This window comes from Somniosus microcephalus, chromosome 29 (assembly GCF_052327205.1).
Source record: "Somniosus microcephalus isolate GS21.2 chromosome 29, FLI_Smic_1.0, whole genome shotgun sequence".
NCBI classification, from domain to species: domain Eukaryota; kingdom Metazoa; phylum Chordata; class Chondrichthyes; order Squaliformes; family Somniosidae; genus Somniosus; species Somniosus microcephalus.
In genome coordinates, this window is record NC_141015.1 from 8647874 (window position 1) to 8667943 (window position 20070).

The 20070-nt window shown below is 51.1% G+C and overlaps 1 protein-coding gene across 1 annotated transcript in view; it reads right to left on the reverse strand.

Moving 5' to 3' along the window:
- LOC147098456 (tetraspanin-5-like) overlaps positions 1-20070 on the reverse strand; it is a 111932-nt gene that overhangs the window by 65566 nt on the left and 26296 nt on the right. The window contains exons 2-4 of the mRNA XM_085969979.1: positions 7291-7341; positions 5686-5829; positions 1985-2155 (exon numbers count right to left, since the gene is read on the reverse strand). Coding sequence (XP_085826105.1) covers positions 1985-2155; positions 5686-5829; positions 7291-7341 — 366 coding nt within the window. The remainder of the gene's footprint in view (positions 1-1984; positions 2156-5685; positions 5830-7290; positions 7342-20070) is intronic.

Sequence of the window (20070 nt, forward strand, 5' to 3'; positions counted from 1 at the left end):
GCGAACGCTACTGAATTTCTAGGCCAGAGAGAGAGAGAAAGAAAGAGAGAGAAAGAAAAAAAAAAGAAGAAAAAAAGAGAGAGAAAGAGGGAGCGAGAGAAGGCGGCACCAGATCGGAGAACACAACAGCCCCCAAGCAAGGCCAAATGGAGAAGGTGCAGGGCCACAGAAGCTCAAATAGTAAGTGGCAACTTACTGAGATGTTCTGGTCTCCAGACGTCCAGTAACCCATCGCAGTCAATGTGAGGGCCCCCGGACTCCAGTCAATGTGAGGGACCCCGGGCTCCAGTCAATGTGAGGGACCCCGGGCTCCAGTAACCCATCGCAGTCAATATGAGGGACCCCGGTCTCCAGTAACCCATCGCAGTCAATATATATTCATGATCTGGACGAGGGAACTAGATGTAATATCTCCAAGTTTGCAGACGACACAAAGCTGGGTGGTCGTGTGTGCTGTGAGGAGGATGCCGAGAAACTCCAGTATGATTTGGACAGGTTGGGTGATTGGGCAGAAGCATGGCAGATGCAATAGAACGTGGATAAATGCGAGGTTATCCACTTTGGTGTCAAAAACAAGAAGGCCGATTATTATCTGAATAGCAATAGATTGGGAGAAGGGGAAGTGCAACGAGACCTGGGCGTCCTTGTGCACCAGTCGCTGAAGGTAAGCATGCAGGTGCAGCAGGCGGTTAAGAAGGCAAATGGTATGTTGGCCTTCGTAGCGAGAGGATTCGAGTACAGGAACAAGGATGTCTTGCTGCAGTTGTACAGGGCCTTGGTGAGACCACACCTTGAGTATTGTGTGCAGCTTTGGTCGCCTTATCTGAGGAAGGATGTTCTTGCCATGGAAGGAGTGCAGCGAAGATTCACCAGGCTGATACCTGGGATGGCAGGAATGACATATAAGGAGAGATTGGGTCGATTGGGCTTATACTCGCTGGAGTTTAGAAGAATGAGAGGGGATCTCATTGAAACTTATAAAATTCTGACAGGACTGGACAGACTAGATGCAGGAAGGATGTTCCCTATGGTCGGGGAGTCCAGAACCAGGGGTCACAGTCTAAGGATAAGGGGTAAGCCATTTAGGACAGAGATGAGGAGGAATTTCTTCACCCAGAGAGTGGTGAACCTGTGGAATTCTCTACCACAGAAGGCAGTAGAGGCCAATTCATTAAATGTATTCAAGAAGGAGTTGGATATATTTCTTAAGGGTAAAGGGATCAAGGGATATGGGGAGAAAGCAGGGACAGGGTACAGAGTTTGGATGATCAGCCATGATCGCATTGAATGGCGGAGCAGGCTCGAGGGGCCGAATGGCCTACTCCTGCTCCTATCTTCTATGTTTCTATGTTTCAATGTGAGGGACCCCGGGCTCCAGTAACCCATCGCAGTCAATGTGAGGGCCGCCGGTCTCCAGTCAATGTGAGGGTCCCCGGTCTCCAGTCAATGTGAGGGTCCCCGGTCTCCAGTCAATGTGAGGGTCCCCGGTCTCCAGTCAATGTGAGGGTCCCCGGTCTCCAGTCAATGTGAGGGTCCCCGGTCTCCAGTCAATGTGAGGGTCCCCGGTCTCCAGTCAATGTGAGGGTCCCCGGTCTCCAGTCAATGTGAGGGTCCCCGGTCTCCAGTCAATGTGAGGGTCCCCGGTCTCCAGTCAATGTGAGGGTCCCCGGTCTCCAGTCAATGTGAGGGTCCCCGGTCTCCAGTCAATGTGAGGGTCCCCGGTCTCCAGTCAATGTGAGGGTCCCCGGTCTCCAGTCAATGTGAGGGACCCCGGTCTCCAGTCAATGTGAGGGACCCCGGTCTCCAGTCAGTCAATGTGAGGGCCGCCGGTCTCCAGTGAACCCAACAAGTAAAACCAGTTTAAAATGCAACAATCTGAACCTTCCCAACAGAACTGCAAGGTTGCGGCCCCGTGTCCTGCAGCAAGATATTTACATCCTATCCACAACAGCAGGTAGGGGAGGAAAGGATGAGGGATACGTACATATTTCTGGACTGTATCGATGAGGTTCTGGAGATCGATGTCGTCCCGATACGCACTGATGTTGTCCCGGATGAAATTCTGCACCTGCTCCTTCACCCAGTCCTGAAACACGAAGGCCAGGATTCCCGCTGCCAATTCCAAGGTGAAGATGGTTCCGATGATGATAGAAAACTGCAAAAAAAAAATCCACAGAATGGGCACCAGTTAGAACCAACGGCGACAAAGGCCCAGAGACATCAGCTGGATAAACTCCTGTTCACCTGCAATCCTCGTTTCTCTCCATCCCATCGATAAGACTATGGGCAGTGCTCCTCTGAGCTTCCCACTCTTCCCCATAAATCCCCCCGAGTTTCCTCACCACAGCCTGTCGTGACAAAGACTCATGGACAAACTCATTCAGGAGCTCAAAAGTGGGAAACTTCTCAACTGCCTCAAGCCTCCCCTTCTTCCAATAATCTTCAACCTGAAGCCTGGTGTCACTGAATCACTGCATCCCGATCGACCTCACCTTCAGATTTACTCTTTCCAAACATGATCGAGACCCATGTTAGGAGAATTGCTCCTAACCATAGTTTCATAATGTCTTGTGTCTAGTCCTCATTCACGGCAAAATTCTTCAGCTGTGATAAAAAAAAATGCTGCTATGCCCGATAGTTTTAGGAAATGAGAATCACTAGTGTTAATCCCCATGCTCCCAGCGAGGGAGACACTCGGAGGGGTCAGGTTAAACACTATAGGCCCAATTCTTTAATCCACCCTTTTGCAAGCTGGGATCATGTGATTATCCTAATATTTGCAAAGATGATCCACAAAAATCAAAACAATTCAAATCACGAGGTGTTTTTTCCCCCAAACTCCCGGTTGGTTGGTCACCCATTCCACCAGAACGTAACCAAATCTCCAGTGACACACGGAGCTCAGTATTTTGGAACTTCGCTCTTAAGCTGTGGGGACACTGGATCACAGCAGTACCCACGCTGTGGGGGGGGACACTGGCTCACTGTGGTACCCGTGCTGTGAGGGCACTGGCTCACTGCAGTACCCGCGCTGTGGGGGCACTGGCTCACTACGGTACCCGCGCTGTGGGGGCACTGGCTCACTGCGGTACCCGCGCTGTGGGGGCACTGGCTCACTGTTGTACCCGCGCTGTGGGGGCACTGGCTCACTGCGGTACCCGCGCTGTGGGGGCACTGGCTCACTGCAGTACCCGCGCTGTGGGGGCACTGGCTCACTGCAGTACCCGCGCTGTGGGGGCACTGGCTCACTGTTGTACCCGCGCTGTGGGGGCACTAGCTCACTGCAGTACCCGCGCTGTGGGGGGCACTGGCTCACTGCAGTACCCGCGCTGTGGGGGCACTGGCTCACTGCGGTACCCGCGCTGTGGGGGCACTGGCTCACTGCAGTACCCACGCTGTGGGGGGGGCACTAGCTCACTGTGGTACCCGCGTTGTGGGGGCACTGGATCACTGCGGTACCCGCACTGTGGGGGCACTGGCTCACTGTGGTACCCGCGCTGTGGGGGGGGCACTAGCTCACTGTGGTACCCGCGTTGTGGGGGCACTGGCTCACTGTGGTACCCGCACTGTGGGGGCACTGGATCACTGCGGTACCCACGCTGTGGGGGCACTGGCTCACTGTGGTACCCACGCTGTGGGGGGGCACTGGCGCTCTGCGATACCCGCGCTGTGGGGGCACTGGCTCACTGTTGTACCCACGCTGTGGGGGCACTGGCTCACTGCAGTACCCGCGCTGTGGGGGGGGCACTGGCACACTGTGGTACCCGCGCTGTGGGGGGGCACTAGCTCACTGTGGTACCCGCGTTGTGGGGGCACTGGCACACTGTGGTACCCGCGCTGTGGGGGCACTGGATCACTGCGGTACCCACGCTGTGGGGGCACTGGCTCACTGTGGTACCCACGCTGTGGGGGGGCCACTGGCACACTGTGGTACCCGCGTTGTGGGGGCACTGGCACACTGTGGTACCCGCGCTGTGGGGGCACTGGATCACTGCGGTACCCACGCTGTGGGGGGGCCACTGGCACACTGTGGTACCCGCGCTGTGGGGGCACTGGCACACTGTGGTACCCGCGCTGTGGGGGGGCACTGGCTCACTGTGGTACCCGCGCTGTGGGGGGGCACTGGCGCTCTGCGGTACCCGCGCTGTGGGGGGGCACTGGCTCACTGTGGTACCCGCGTTGTGGGGGGGCACTGGCACAGTGGTACCCATGCTGTGGGGGGGGGCACTGGCTCACTGTGGTGCCCACGCTGTGGGAGGGGGGCACCCGCGCTGTGGGGGCACTGGATCACTGCGGTACCCACGCTGTGGGGGGGGGCGCACTGGCTCACTGTGGTACCCGCGCTGTGGGGGCACTGGCACACTGGTACCCGCGCTGTGGGGGCACTGGTTCACTGCGGTACCCGCGCTGAGGGTACTGGTTCACTGCGGTACCCGCGCTGTGGGGCACTGGCTCACTGTGGGGGGGGGGGGGGCCCACTGGCACACTGTGGTACCCACGCTGTGGGGGGGGGCCACTGGCTCACTGTGGTACCCGCGCTGTGGGGGCACTGGCTGACTGTGGTACCCGCGCTGTGGGGACATTGGATCGCTTCGGTAACCGCGCTGTGGGGGCACTGGTTCACTGCGGTACCCGCGCTGAGGGTACTGGTTCACTGCGGTAACCGCGCTGTGGGGCACTGGCTCACTGTGGTACCCGCGCTGTGGCGCTGAGGGTACTGGTTCACTGCGGTAACCGCGCTGTGGGGCACTGGCTCACTGTGGTACCCGCGCTGTGGGTGGGGCACTAGCACACGGTGGTACCCACGCTGTGGGGGTGGCACTGGCTCACTGCGGTACCTGCGCTGTGGGGTGCACTGGCGCACTGTGGTACCTGCGCTGTGGGGTGCACTGGCGCACTGTGGAACCGCGCTGTGGGGGCACTGGCGCTCTGCGATACCCGCGCTGTGGGGTGCACTGGCGCACTGTGGAACCGCGCTGTGGGGGCACTGGCGCTCTGCGATACCCGCGCTGTGGGGGCACTGGCGCACTGCGGTACCCGCGCTGTGGGGGCACTGGCGCTCTGCGGTACCCGCGCTGTGGGGGCACTGGCGCTCTGCGGTACCCGCGCTGTGGGGGGCACTGGCGCATTGTGGTACCCGTGCTGTGGGGGGCACTCGCGCACTGTGGTACCCACGCTGTGGGGGCACTGGCGCACTGCGGTACCCGCGCTGTGAGGGGCACTGGCGCTCTGCGGTACCCGCGCTGTGGGGGCACTGGCTCTCTGCGGTACCTGAACATAAGAAATAGGAGCAGGAGTCGGCCATTTGGCCCCTCGAGCCTGCTCCACCATTCAATAAGATCATGGTTGATCATCGACCTCAACTCCACTTTCCCGCCCGATCTCCATATCCCTTGATTCCCCTCGAGTCCAAAAATCTATCGATCTCTGTCTTGAATATACTCACCGACTGAGCCTCTACTGCCCTTCAATCAGAGGCAGAGGGATTCGAGTGTAACAGATAAAATTAGGATTACTTGTAGTACCGGCGCGAGAGAATGGGGGGGGGGGGGGGCGGGGGCGGGGTGGCGGCGAGAGAACTGGAGAGGGGGGCGAGAGGTTGACCCAATCGCAGCATTGTATTTTTTGCATGAGAAATACGAGAGATCAATGCGTCTTTTTAAAAGCATAGGTGCAAAGACTTACAAACTTCAGGAGACAGATGTTCTCTCGCAGAGCCCCAATACAGCCGGTGAATCCCAGAATGAACGTCAGCAATCCAACCACCAGGACCACCCAGACCGGATCAAACCCCTTCAGCTCTGTGATGGACTGGATATTCAACACTCCCTGCAGGAGAAGAAACAAGACACCACTTCAGAATCGGGCAAGCAGAAACACAGAGCACACACCACACAGCTAACAGTCAGCATTTCAGATTGTTTTACATAGTTTTTGCCAACAGTTATCACCCCGCCCCCGCCCAACCTCCCACCCGGCCTCGTCTTATCTCGGGGTGGAGTCCACAGATGCTGGCAGCCCCCAAGTGCCCAGTCACATTGAATATTTGGACAGTGAGCTATTCAACACAAGGTGGAGGGTCACCCGAATCCCAACACGCTCCCACTGACACCAGCAGCCAGCACCTCCACCGAGGGGTCACTTCGAAGGTCAGGAGTTTGAGGGTGGACACAATGCTCTGGCACCGAGGAGAGGCACTGAGGCACTCAGACTGCACCAAGTGGGGGGAGAGGTATTGGTTGCACTGGATTCGAACCTTGTTCAGAGAGATTCACTGATGCTGCAGAACAGGAGTAGCTCAGTGAAGGACGGGAGTTGAGGGATTGCAGAGGACAGTGTTGGCGGTGGCGTTTTAAGCCACTTTATTATAACTACAACTATAAGTATTTATATAGCGCCTTTATAAGAACATAGGAAATAAGAGCAGGAGTCGGCCACTTGGCCCCTCGGGCCTGCTCCGCCATTCAATAAGATCATGGCTGATCTTTGACCTCAACTCCACTTTCCTGCCCGATCTCCATATCCCTTGATTCCCCGAGAGTCCAAAAACCTATCTACCTCAGCCTTGAATATACTCAAAGACTCAGCATCCACAGCCCTCTGGGGCAGAGAATTCCAAAGATTCACAACCCTCTGAGTGAAGAAATTCCTCATCTCAGTCTTAAATGGCCGACCCCTTACCCTGAGACTGTGACCCCTAGTTCTAGACACTCCAGCCAGGGGAAACAACCTCTCAGCATCTACCCTGTCAATCCCCTTCAGAATCTTGTACGTTTCAATGAGATCACCTCCCATTCTTCTACACTCCAGAGAGTCTAGGCCCATTCTACACAATCTCTCATCATAGGACAGCCCTCTCATCCCAGGACAGCCCTCTCATCCCAGGAACCAATCTAGTCAACCTTTGTTGCACCGCCTCCAAGGCAAGTATATCCTTTAACGTAGTAAAATGTCCCAAGGCGCTTCACAGGAGCGTCATCAAACAAAAATTGACTTTATTGTACACATGTGGAGAGGAGGCTTCATTAAATGGGCAGCAGTGAAGGATTGGTGTCGTTCACAGTCCAGGTGGACATAGCGTGAAAATCTTAACACTGCACTTCACCAAAGTCCCAGCTACACCAGCGTCCTGGTGCCCAGACATCAACCCCAAGGTTCTGACCAATGGCCATCGAGCTGAAACGTTTCTCTGTCCACAGATGCTGCCTGACCGGTTGACTGTTTGCAGCATTTTCTGTTTTTAGATCAACTCCAACGTGTTGGAGCCAAGAATCCCATCGGGAAGCTTACCTTCTCATTCCAGGCCCAGAACGTGATGGCGATCAGCCCGACCCCAGCTAACTGGAAGTGAGAAAGAACAAGATTCCATCAGAAGGGATGCCAATTCAACAACCACAATTTATGCACATATATTTCACTTAATTTCATGACTATTTGGTTATTTTTAAGCTCATTAGAGGTGAGGGACATTAGTGTTAGAGAATGGAACGTGGTATCAGCATCAAACACTCCCAGGGCAGGTACAGCACGGGTTAGATACAGAGTAAAGCTCCCTCTACACTGTCCCATCAAACACTCTCAGGGCAGGTACAGCACGGGTTAGATACAGAGTAAAGCTCCCTCTACACTGTCCCATCAAACACTCCCAGGGCAGGTACAGCACAGGTTAGATACAGAGTAAAGCTCCCTCTACACTGTCCCATCAAACACTCCCAGGGCAGGTACAGCACGGGTTAGATACAGAGTAAATCTCCCTCTACACTGTCCCATCAAACACTCCCAGGGCAGGTACAGCACGGGTTAGATACAGAGTAAAGCTCCCTCTACACTGTCCCATCAAACACTCCCGGGGCAGGTACAGCACGGGTTAGATACAGAGTAAAGCTCCCTCTACACTGTCCCATCAAACACTCCCAGGGCAGGTACAGCACAGGTTAGATACAGAGTAAAGCTCCCTCTACACTGTCCCATCAAACACTCCCAGGGCCGGTACAGCACGGGTTAGATACAGAGTAAAGCTCCCTCTACACTCCCCATCAAACACTCCCGGGGCAGGTACAGCACGGGTTAGATACAGAGTAAAGCTCCCTCTACACTGTCCCATCAAACACTCTCAGGGCAGGTACAGCACGAGTTAGATACAGAGTAAAGCTCCCTCTACACTGTCCCGTCAAACACCCGCAGGGCAGGTACAGCACAGGTTAGATACAGAGTAAAGCTCCCTCTACACTGTCCCATCAAACACTCCCAGGGCAGGTACAGCACGAGTTAGATACAGAGTAAAGCTCCCTCTACACTGTCCCATCAAACACTCCCGGGGCAGGTACAGCACAGGTTAGATACAGAGTAAAGCTCCCTCTACACTGTCCCATCAAACACTCCCGGGGCAGGTACAGCACGGGTTAGATACAGAGTAAAGCTCCCTCTACACTGTCCCATCAAACACTCCCAGGGCAGGTACAGCACGGGTTAGATACAGAGTAAAGCTCCCTCTACACTGTCCCATCAAACATTCCCAGGGCAGGTACAGCACGGGTTAGATACAGAGTAAAGCTCCCTCTACACTGTCCCATCAAACACTCCCAGGGCAGGTACAGCACAGGTTAGATACAGAGTAAAGCTCCCTCTACACTGCCCCATCAAACACTCCCAGGGCAGGTACAGCACAGGTTAGATACAGAGTAAAGCTCCCTCTACACTGTCCCGTCAAACACTCCCAGGGCAGGTACAGCACGGGTTAGAGACAGAGTAAAGCTCCCTCTACACTGTCCCAAACACGCCCCCTCACTCCTGCCATTGGTCCATCCTCAAGCTGCATCACCTTTCCGCGGCCAATCGGAAAGGGAACAGGCTCTTCGTTACCCAATTGGATTAATCCTGACAGTCAGTCAAACAGCCTTTCCCCATCTCCAATATTTTTACCACTAAGAAATGAAATTGTTCAAAGAAAATGAATAACCCATTTTTTATTGCCCTTATGATGTTTCTCCCGGGTTTGCTCCCAGCAGTGTCCGGGAGATTAATCTTCAATTCCGAGAGACTCCAGGACAATCCAGGAGGGTTCCCAACCCTACTCTCAGGGCAGTTATACCACAGGTTGTGAAACCGTGAGATGGGAATGAGATGGTGAGAGGGATTGTGCTGGTTTATTATTGTCCTTGTTCATTGTTGAGCCTGTTCATGTGTGTCTGTTATCTTCTGGATTGACAGGAGTTGCAGTGAGCTCCCTATATATTGCAGTGCACGATTCACCATCGCTAACTCAGTGAGGCAGCGCATAAAAGATACAAGTTTCAGTTCTGTTACTGAAATTGTTTTCAACTTGAAGGTATTGCTCAGCTATCAAGTCCCCTGGACCTGATGGCCTGCATCCTAGGGTCTTAAAAGAAGTGGTTGCAGAGATAGTGGATGCATTGGTTGCAATCTACCAAAATTCCCGGGATTCTGGAGAGGTCCCAGCGGATTGGAAAACCGCAAATGTAACGCCACTATTCAAGAAAGGAGGGAGACAGAAAGCAGGAAACTATAGGCCAGTTAGCCTAACATCTGTCATTGGGAAAATGCAGGAATCCATTATTAAGGAAGTAATAGCAGGACATTTAGAAAATCATAATATAATCGAGCAGAGTCAACATGGTTTTATGAAGGGGAAATCGTGTTTGACAAATTTACTAGAGTTCTTTGAGGTTGACTCGGTTGATTCCTGAGATGAGGGGGTTGTCTTATGAGGAAAGGTTGGGCCTATATTCACTGGAGTTTAGAAGAACGAGAGGTGATCTCATTGAAACATATAAGATTCTGAGGGGGCTCGACAGGGTAGATGCAGGGAGGATGTTTCCCCTCGTGGGGGAATCTAGAACTAGGGGGCATAGTTTCAGAATAAGGGGTCGCCCATTTAAAATGGAGATGAGGAGGAATTTCTTCTCTCTGAGGGTCGTGAAGCTTTGGAATTCTTTACCCCAGAGAGCTGTGGAGGCGGAGTCATTGAATATATTCAAGGCGGAGAGAGACAGAGCTACAGGGGAGTCCAGGGTTATGGGGAGAGAGCGGGAAAGTGGAGTTGCGGCCAAGATCAGATCAGCCATGATCTTATTGAATGGCGGAGCAGGCTCGAGGGGCCAAATGGCCGACTCCTGCTCCTATTTCTTCTGTTCTTATCAGCAGCACAATTGTAAATATTAAAATAGATGAGGATATAATCTTAGACAGAACTAGAAATGCGGAAACTGATCAACTGCCAGCCTAGAGTGTTCAAGAGATGGGAATGTGCTTTGTGATCCGCTTGCCTGTATCTTTAACAGCTCGCTAGAGTCAGGGAATGTTCCCTCGGACCGGAAGGATTCTCATGTAGTTCCATTTTTCTAAAATGTATACAAGACAGAACCAGGAACTATAGGCCAATTTTTTTTAAAGTTTATTCTCGGGTTGTGGGCGTCGCCGGCAAGGCCGGCATTTATTGCCCATCCCTAGTTGCCCTCGAGAAGGTGGTGGTGAGCCGCCTTCTTGAACCGCTGCAGTCCGTGTGGTGAAGGTACTCCCACAGTGTTGTTACGGAGGGAGTTCCAGGATTTTGACCCAGTGACGATGAAGGAACAGCGATATACTTCCAAGTCAGGATGGTGTGTGACTTGCAGGGGAACTTGGAGGTGGTGGTGTTCCCATGCGCCTGCTGCCCTTGTCCTTCTAGGTGGTAGAGGTCGCGGGTTTGGGAGGTGCTGCCCAAGAAGCCTTGGCGAGTTACTGCAGTGCATCTTGTAAATGGTACGCACTGCAGACATGGGTTGGAATTTTCTCAAGGGAGGCAGCCGGGAAACGCGGCAGGCCGGGCTTCCCCGCAGACCCTGATTTGAATGCGAGGCCTCGGATTCTCGCCCACAGCCAACCAGATCGAAAGGCTGCGGGCGGTTAGGCCTCAGATGCGAGGGAGAGGGGATCAGGAGGGGCTGAAGGTATCGGCAGGGGCTGGGGGAGAGAAAAGAGAGGGGTTCGAGGCCGGACACTGGAGGATTACGGCCTGCCTCAGCATCATCGGTGGCATGGCCTCACGGTGGGGATCGGAGACCTCCCGAGGGGTGTCTCTGATCACAGGGGGTGGGTACGGTCGGGGCTCCGGTGTAAAGCCACTTACCCCTGGATGCAGCAGTCCTGTCTCAGTTTGACTACCAGGTTTCACGAATTGTGTGAAACCCGTCCCCAGGCAGTTAAATGATGAAAAAAAAAAGAGGCTTCCGGCCTCATTAAAACATTTAAATTGAGGCAAAACCGGAAGTGGGCGGGTTGCAGGCAGGGTCAGGTCGGGATTCACATTATTTTACAATTTAACTGCCCCCGCGCTCCAGCGGAAAATTCCGGCCATGGTGTTTGGCTTCAGTTATAGGCAAGATGTCGGAAGGGATTAGAAGAGACGTTCAATATGATCACTTGGTCAGGGAAGGAGCCAGAGGACTCGCCATGGCTTCTGGAACCGAACATAAGAACATAAGAAATAGGAGCAGGAGTAGGCCAATTGGCCCCTCGAGCCTGCTCCGCCATTCAATAAGATCATGGCTGATCTGATCCTAACCGCCAATCCACTATGACAGGACTATCTCCTGAATCTAACAGAATTAGACACACGAAACAGGAGCAGGAGCAGGATCAGGCTACACGGCCCCTGGGCCCGCTCCGCTACCCACAGGGCCATGTCTGATCCGAACCTAAACTCATGTCCAAATTCCTGCCCGCTCCCCATAACCCTTAATTCCCTTTTCTTCTAGGAAACTGTCTATTTCTGTTTTAAATTTATGTAATGATGTAGCTTCGACAGCTTTTTGGGGCAGCATATTCCATGGACCTACCACCCTCTGAGTGAAGTAGTTCCTCCTCATCTCAGTTTTGAAAGAGCAGCCCCTTATTCTAAGACTATGCCCCCTAGTTCTAGTTTCACCCATCATCTGGAACATCCTCCCCGCATCCACCCGATCCAACCCCTTCACAATCTTATATGTTTCAATAAGATCGCCTCTCATTCTTCTGAACTCCAATGAGTAGAGTCCCAATCTACTCAACCTCTCCTCATATGTCCATCCCCTCATCCCCGGGATTAACCGAGTGAACCTTCTTTGTACTGACTCGAGAGCAAGTATGTCCTTTCTTAAGTATGGACACCAAAACTGTATGCAGTATTCCAGGTGCGGTCTCACCAATACCTTGTACAACTGAAGCAATACCTCCCTATTTTTATATTCTATCCCCCTAGCAATGAAAGCCAACATTCCATTGGCCTTCTTAATCACTTGCTGCACCTGCATACTAACCTTTTGAGTTTCGTGCACCAGGACCCCCAGATCCCTTTGTACTTCAGTACTTTCCAGTTTCTTGCCATTAAGATAATAACTTGCTCTACGATTTTTCCTGCCAAAGTGCATAACCTCACACTTTCCAGTATTGTATTCCATCTGCCAAGTCTCTGCCCACTTACTTAGCCTGTCTATGTCCCCTTGCAGGTTTTTTATGTCCTCCTCTCTCACTACTTTCCCTCCCATCTTAGTATCATCTGCAAACTTTGATATGTTACACTCGGTCCCCTCCTCCAAATCGTTAATATAGATTGTAGAGTTGGGGACCCAGCACTGACCCCTGCGGAACACCACTGGTTACTGATTGCCAGTCTGAGAATGAACCATTTATCCCAACTCTCTGCCTTCTGTTAGATAGCCAATCCTCTATCCATGCCAGAATATTACCCCCAATCCCGTGATTTTTTATCTTAAGCAATAATCTTTTGTGTGGCACCTTGTCAAATGCCTTTTGGAAGTCTAAATACACTACGTCCACTGGTTCACCTTTATCCACCCTGTATGTTACTTCCTCAAAGAACTCCAGCAAATTTGTCAAACATGACTTCCCCTTCATAAAACCATGCTGACTTTGTCTTATTAAACTATTATCCAAATGTCCTGTTACTGTCTCCTTAATAATGGACTCCAAAATTTGACCTACCACAGATGTTAGGCTAACCGGTCTATAGTTTCCAGCCTTCTGTCTACTGCCCTTTTTAAATAAGTGTGTTACATTAGCAGTTTTCCAGTCTGCTGGGACCTTTGCTGAGTCCAGGGAGTTTTGGAAGATTATCACCAATGCATCCACAATCCCTACCGCCACTTCCCTCAAGACCCTTGGATGTAAGCCATCAGGTCCAGGCGATTTATCCGCCTTGAGTCCCATTATTTTACCGAGTACCACTTCCTTAGTGATTTTGATCGTGTTTATCTCCTCCCCCCCTATAGCCCCCTGCTTGTCCAGTGTTGGGATATTCTTGGTGTCCTCTACTGTAAAGACTGATACAAAATATTCAGTGTTTTTGCCATCTCCATATTTCCCACCATTAATTTCCCGGTCTCATCCTCTAAGGGACCAACATTTACTTTAGCCACCCTTTTTCTTTTTATATAACTATAAAAACTCTTACTATCTGTTTTTATATTTTTTGCTAATTTACTTTCATAATCTATCTTCCCTTTCCTAATCAATCTTTTTGTTAATTTTTGCTGTCTTTTAAAGTTTTCCCAATCCTCTATCCTCCCACTAGATTTGGCTACCTTATATGCCCTTGTTTTTAGTCGAATACTACCCTTAATTTCTTTACTTAGCCACGGATGGCTGTCTTTTCTTTTACACCCTTTTCTTCTCAGTGGAATATACTTCTTTTGGAAGTTGTAAAATAACTCCTTAAATGTACACCACTGATCATGTATCGTCTTACCCTTTAATCTATTTTCCCAATCCACTTTGCTCAATTCTGCTCTCATACCTTCATAGTCTCCTTTATTCAAGCTTAGCACGCTTGTTTGAGATACAACCTCCTCACCCTCTAATTGAACATGGAATTCAACCATGTTATGGTCACTCATTCCAATGGGATCCTTTATTAGGACATTTTTAATTAATCCTGTCTCATTACACAGGACCAGATCTAAGGTTGCTTGCCCCCTGGTCGGTTCAGTTACATACTGCTCAAGAAACCCATCCCTAATACACTCAATGAACTCATCCTCAAGGTAGTCCTGCCCAATTTGATTTGTCCAGTTAATATGATAGTTAAAATCCCCCATAATTATAGATGTTCCCTTATTACAAGCCTCAACTATTTCCTGATTGATACTCCGTCCAACCGAGTTGCAACTGTTCGGAGGCCTATAGACTACGTCCACTAGTGTTTTTTTCCCCTTATTATTCCTTATCTCCACCCAAACTGTTTCATTATCCTGATCTTTTGACCCAATATCATTTTTCTGTATTACAGTGATTCCTTCCTTTACTAACATAGCCACCCCACCTCCCCTTCCTTCCTGCCTGTCCTTCCTGATCGTAAAATAACCTGGTATGTTTAATTCCCAGGCATTGTCACCCTGCAGCCATGTTTCTGTAATGGCCAGAAGATCATACCCATATGTAGCTATTTGTGCCATTAACTCATCTATTTTGTTACGAATGCTACATGCATTCAGATGGAGAACTTTCAAATGTGTTTTTTGACACTTAGTTCCTGCTTTTGCCCTTTTTATTACTTTACCTTTTACTCCATACCTTCTGCCCCTTCCTGACACGCTCTGGTTTTTCATTTCCCCACTGCTACCTAAGTCTATGACCTTCTCTGTTGTCATTTTTATTATTTGTTCTCTAGGAACCTCCCCCCCACTAGTTAGTTTAAAGCCCTCTCTACAGCCCTAGTTATATGATCCGCCAGGACCCTAGTCCCAGCACTGGCCAAGTGAAGCCCGTCCCAACGGAACAGCTCCCTCCTGCCCCAGTACTGGTGCCAGTGTCCCAGGAAGCAAAACCCATTTCTCCCACACCAGTCTTTGAGCCACACATTGAAGATCGTGTTTTACTAATTTGACTGAATGTTTTTGAGGAAGTCACTTGGTTAGTGGATAGGGCAGCCTCTTGGGCATCATCTACCTGGATTTTGAAAGAGCTTTGATAAGGTCCCAAACTCTAGGTTCCTCCACGAGATCGAACCTTGTGGGAAGGCACTGCAGTGGATTGAGAATCGGCTGAAAGTTGTTGTCAATGGTTGTGGATCTGCCTAGAGACCGTTTACCAGTGGCTACCGCAGGGATTGCTTTTAGGATCTTTACCCTTTACTGTCTATATTAGTGACCTAGATGTTGGGGGAAAAATCCACAAGTTTACGAATGATACAGGAGACTTTGGTTTATCCGGAGGTTGTATGTCCGGAAACCTCGATCTACCGGCAGAAATCAGGAGCCGTTTTGTTAGGTTTTTTTTCTTCTCGTGGCTTTTTTTTTCCCCAACAGTCAGGGTCTGGAAAGTCTCTCTGAAGCTGTTGCTAAGCTACAGAGACACTTCCAAGGTACAGACCGACCGTTTAGAAGCTGTTGCTAAGCAACAGTGTTTGTTGTCAGATACGGAGATGAAAACCTCCGTATGCTTCAACATTCAACGCTGGTATGTCCGGCAGTTTTGATAGGTCGGCAACAGCTCGGTCCCGTCGGTGCCGGATATAACAAAGTTTCCTGTATGAAGATTTATGCAGATTGTTAGGACTGCAGGGGAGACTAAAACAACTGTGGACGTTTGCTATTGTATGTGGGCAGATCTTGGTGAATGGGCCCACATTTGGCAAATGGTATTTAACTGAAACAAGTGCAGTTTTATGCATGTGGGCGGGGCCAACGCCAAGCATCGATGGGCTGAATAGCCTCCTTCTGAGCTGTATGATTCTATGGTTTAAACACACTTGCATCTTGCAGGGAACAGAACTATAGATTCTGCGAGCAAAAGACACACTGAGCACAACAGAGAGAGAGAGAGGTTCAACAAAGAGAGGTTGGGGTTTAGAGGAAGCAGAGAATCGTGTTATACCAATGTATGGTTGGTCCATCCAGTCTACCCCACACAGGTGTGAAAGAAATGGATCTCAGAATCATAATTCACAACTCTCTAAAGCCAATGCCATGAAGCTTTAGCAAAAGCAAATAGGGTACTGGGCTGATTCAGAGGGCAATCTATCACAAAACAAAACACGCCATTTGGTCCTGGTACAAGACCTTGGTCAGGCTGCAGTTAGAATACGGTGTTCAGTTTTTGTCCCCTCGCACGGTGGGCGATATTGGGGCTTTGGAAAGGCTCGGAGGAGGGTCACAAGATTGATTCATACTTTAAAACACTTTAGCTACTCAGATAGGCTGAAGGAGCAGAGTGTCTATACTGTATGGAAGCAGAGAATCAGGGGTGACCTGGTGAAGTTCTATAAAGTAATGACGAGACGAGACTAGATTGAAATAATCTCTCCGTGTGCGCACAATCGGGTTAGGGAGGACCAGGGTCACGTTTACAAGTTACGTATAGGAAGAACTAGGTTAGACGTGAGGCGGTTCGTCTTTTCCCAGAGAATGGTGGCCCTGTGGAACAGGCTGCTGGCTCGTGTGGTGAAGGCAGATTCGCTGTGTACCCGAGAGAGCTGGAGCAGTCCCAGGCTGGGGCAGCGATCACCTCACACAGGAGCTAGGTACCAAGTGACACATTCATGGTCAGCGGGATCTCCTAGATTAGTTTCAATCGCCTAGAGGGATCAGTGAGGATTTTTCCAGATTTTCTCCCCCCTAATTGGCCCTTGATTTTAGCCTGTTCCTTTCGCCTTTTCAACTTTCACTGAGCTTTGTCCTTGACCTTTAAACCTTCCTGTGTCATTGCCTCTTTCCCGTAAACACATCAGACAGTCCCAGTGACCGAGAGCTTCCTGTTTGCCTGGTGACTCACTGCAATTATGGATTGTGTAATTAAACCGTCGTTGCCGCGGTGTGTGGGTTGGGCAACGGGCTGAAACTCGTCTTTAGAAATAAGCAACTACCGCTTCCTGGCAGAGACAAGAACCCAGTTCAAAGAGGAAACCAAGGCTCCCCTCCCTCACTGACAAACTGATCATTTCAAATGTGAACTTCACTGAAATCTAAATAAAGTCCCATGGGCTTTGACAGGAATCACACAACAACACATGTTGGATGTTGCAGGAAGATGTGAAGAGGAGGCCATTCGGCCCCTCAAGTCTGTTCCACAGGAACAGGAGGAGGCCATTCAGCCCCTCGAGCCAGGAGGAGGCCATTCAGCCCCTCGAGCCTGTTACACAGGAACAGGAGGAGGCCATTCAGCCCCTCGAGCCTGTTACACAGGAACAGGAGGAGGCCATTCAGCCCCTCGAGCCTGTTACACAGTAACAGGAGGAGGCCATTCAGCCCCTCGAGCCTGTTACACAGGAACAGGAGGAGGCCATTCAGCCCCTCGCGCCTGTTACACAGGAACAGGAGGAGGCCATTCAGCCCCTCGAGCCAGGAGGAGGCCATTCAGCCCCTCGAGCCTGTTACACAGGAACAGGAGGAGGCCATTCAGCCCCTCACGCCTGCTACACAGGAACAGGAGGAGGCCATTCAGCCCCTCACGCCTGCTACACAGGAACAGGAGGAGGCCATTCAGCCCCTCGAGCCTGTTACACAGTAACAGGAGGAGGCCATTCAGCCCCTCGAGCCAGGAGGAGGCCATTCAGCCCCTCGAGCCTGTTACACAGCAACAGGAGGAGGCCATTCAGCCCCTCGCGCCTGTTACACAGGAACAGGAGGAGGCCATTCAGCCCCTCGAGCCTGTTAGACAGCAACAGGAGGAGGCCATTCAGCCCCTCGAGCCTGTTACACAGGAACAGGAGGAGGCCATTTGGCCCCTCGAGCCTGTTACACAGGAACAGGAGGAGGCCATTCAGCCCCTCGAGCCTGTTACACAGTAACAGGAGGCCATTCAGCCCCTCGAGCCTGTTTTGCTATTCAGCTAGAACGTGACTGATCTGTACCATTTTCAATGTGCTTATCTAAATTTTAAAAGAAGGTGGCAGCCACCCAGAGGGTTGAGTGCTTTCATTGTGGAGTAACATGTTTCAGTGATGCATTGATCGTGTGCTGGTAGTGATCACAGCATGTATCTTTAAACTGCTTGAAGTGCTCGGTAGAGGTCAGGTACTGATCACTGGTGATTAATGGTCCTCACCCGCCTGGTCACTCCGGCTTAGATACCGTAACTGGGATCGTTCGCAGCTTCTGTAAGCTGTGACTCAGTGGGTAGCTCTCTCGCCTCTGAGTCAGAAGATTGTGGGTTCAAGTCTCACTCCAAGGACTTGAGCACATAATCCAGTGCTGAGGGAGCGCTGCACTGTCAGAGGTGCTGTCTTTCGGATGAGATGTTAAACCGAGGCGCCGTCTGCTCCCTCAGGTGGATGTAAAAGATCCCATGGCACTATTTCGAAGAAGAGCAGGGGAGTTATCCCCAGTGTCCTGGGTCAATATTTATCCCTCAATCAACATCACTTTAAAAAAAATCAGATTATCTGGTCGTTATCATATTGCTGTTTGTGGGATCTTGCTGTGCGCAAACTGGCTGCCACGTTACCTACATTACAACAGTGACAATAGTACTTCATTGGCTGTAAAGCGCTTTGGGTCACCCTGAGGTAGTGAAAGGCGCTATAGAGATGCAAGTCTTTCTTTTATCTGTAGACAGGATGTTGGAGTTCACACACAAACTGCACGGCCTTGAAACGCTTTATATTCAAACAAATAATTAAAGCCTTTTAAGATTTGTTAGAATTCCCAACTTTCCAATAAGAGCACGAAGTATAAATCCTTCAATGGCGGATTTTATGAATGAGCAGATTTCAGGGCACTGGATCTCCTGGGATCCCGGCTTCCTGTTACAGAGAGCGATCTACTGGTCACCACATCCCCATCCCACAGGATACAGCGAGCAAAAACCAGACTATTCACAGCCACGGTCTGGCTTCACACAGACACATTCCCAGAGCTGCTGAAGCCCCTGTAGAATCCGTTCCCGTGTTTCTGGGAAGCTCCTGCCCCAATACCAGCTGAAGCTCGAATTCTCAAAGCGTAACTTGTGGTCAGGTGGGGAGAAAATGCTGCTCTAATTTGCTCCTTATCGAGATCAACAGAGTCAGGGCCCGGCAACAAAAATAGAATTTGGCAAATAGCACATCCTATCAGGTGTCAGCGAGCGAGATGGTTTGTGATTCTGAACCAATGTGGCAGCGCGAGCCTCTACGGCCCAGCTTGTGGTTTATGATCCCTAACTGTTTACAGAACATGGCTCACGAGAACTGTGCCCAGGCACTGACTCACAAACTGCAGGTCCTCGCTCCCTGTTGCCAGACACATTGCCCAGGACTGGCACTAGACAGTGTTCAATTCTGCCCTGGAGGTTGTGCAGCAATCCCACAGCGTTTCCCATGGCGGTGCTGGTGTTTGAAATGATCTGTAAGAAGGCCCCCAAAGCCGCTCAGCCAGCGCAGCAAGTGGTGCAGGATTCGTCTGTCTGAGTTTGAAATGACTGGCTGCCCTCGAGCAGGGGCCATGTGGCCGAGTCAGGGATCGGATCGTGTTTATCACTGGTTAACAACAGTGCCAGCACATGCCAGTGCTTAACACTCCTCACTGACACTGATGACTCCCCCCTTCCAGCAAAGCGGTTTGAAAGCACCTTTAACTTACAGATCTTCCCATGGCAATCTGACACACAGGAAGATGGTTGTGGTTGTCTGAGGCCTTTCATCTTAACCCCAGGACATCGCTGCAGGAGTTCCTCAGGGCAGTGTCCTAGGCCCAACCATCTTCAGCTGCTTCATTACTGACCTCCCCATCCTCATTAAGGTCAGGCGTGGAGCTGCTCATCAACGACGCCAGTGTTTAGCTCCACTCACAACTCCGGCGATAGTGAAGCAGCCGACAGCAAAACGTGGATAACATCCAGCCTTGGGCTGACGCGTAACATTCACGTCACACATGTGCCAGGCATCTTGAACAAGTGAAAGGCCAGCTATCTCCGCTTGACCTTCAACCGGACCTCCATCACCAAGTCCCCTACCATCAACAACGTGGGGGTCACCGTTGAGCAGGTGGTCATCTGGACCATCCTCATCAACACCGTGGCTACAATAGCAGGACAGAGGCTGTGTAATCGGCAACGAGTGGCTCACCTCCTGACCCCTCAAAACCTCTCCACTACCGACAG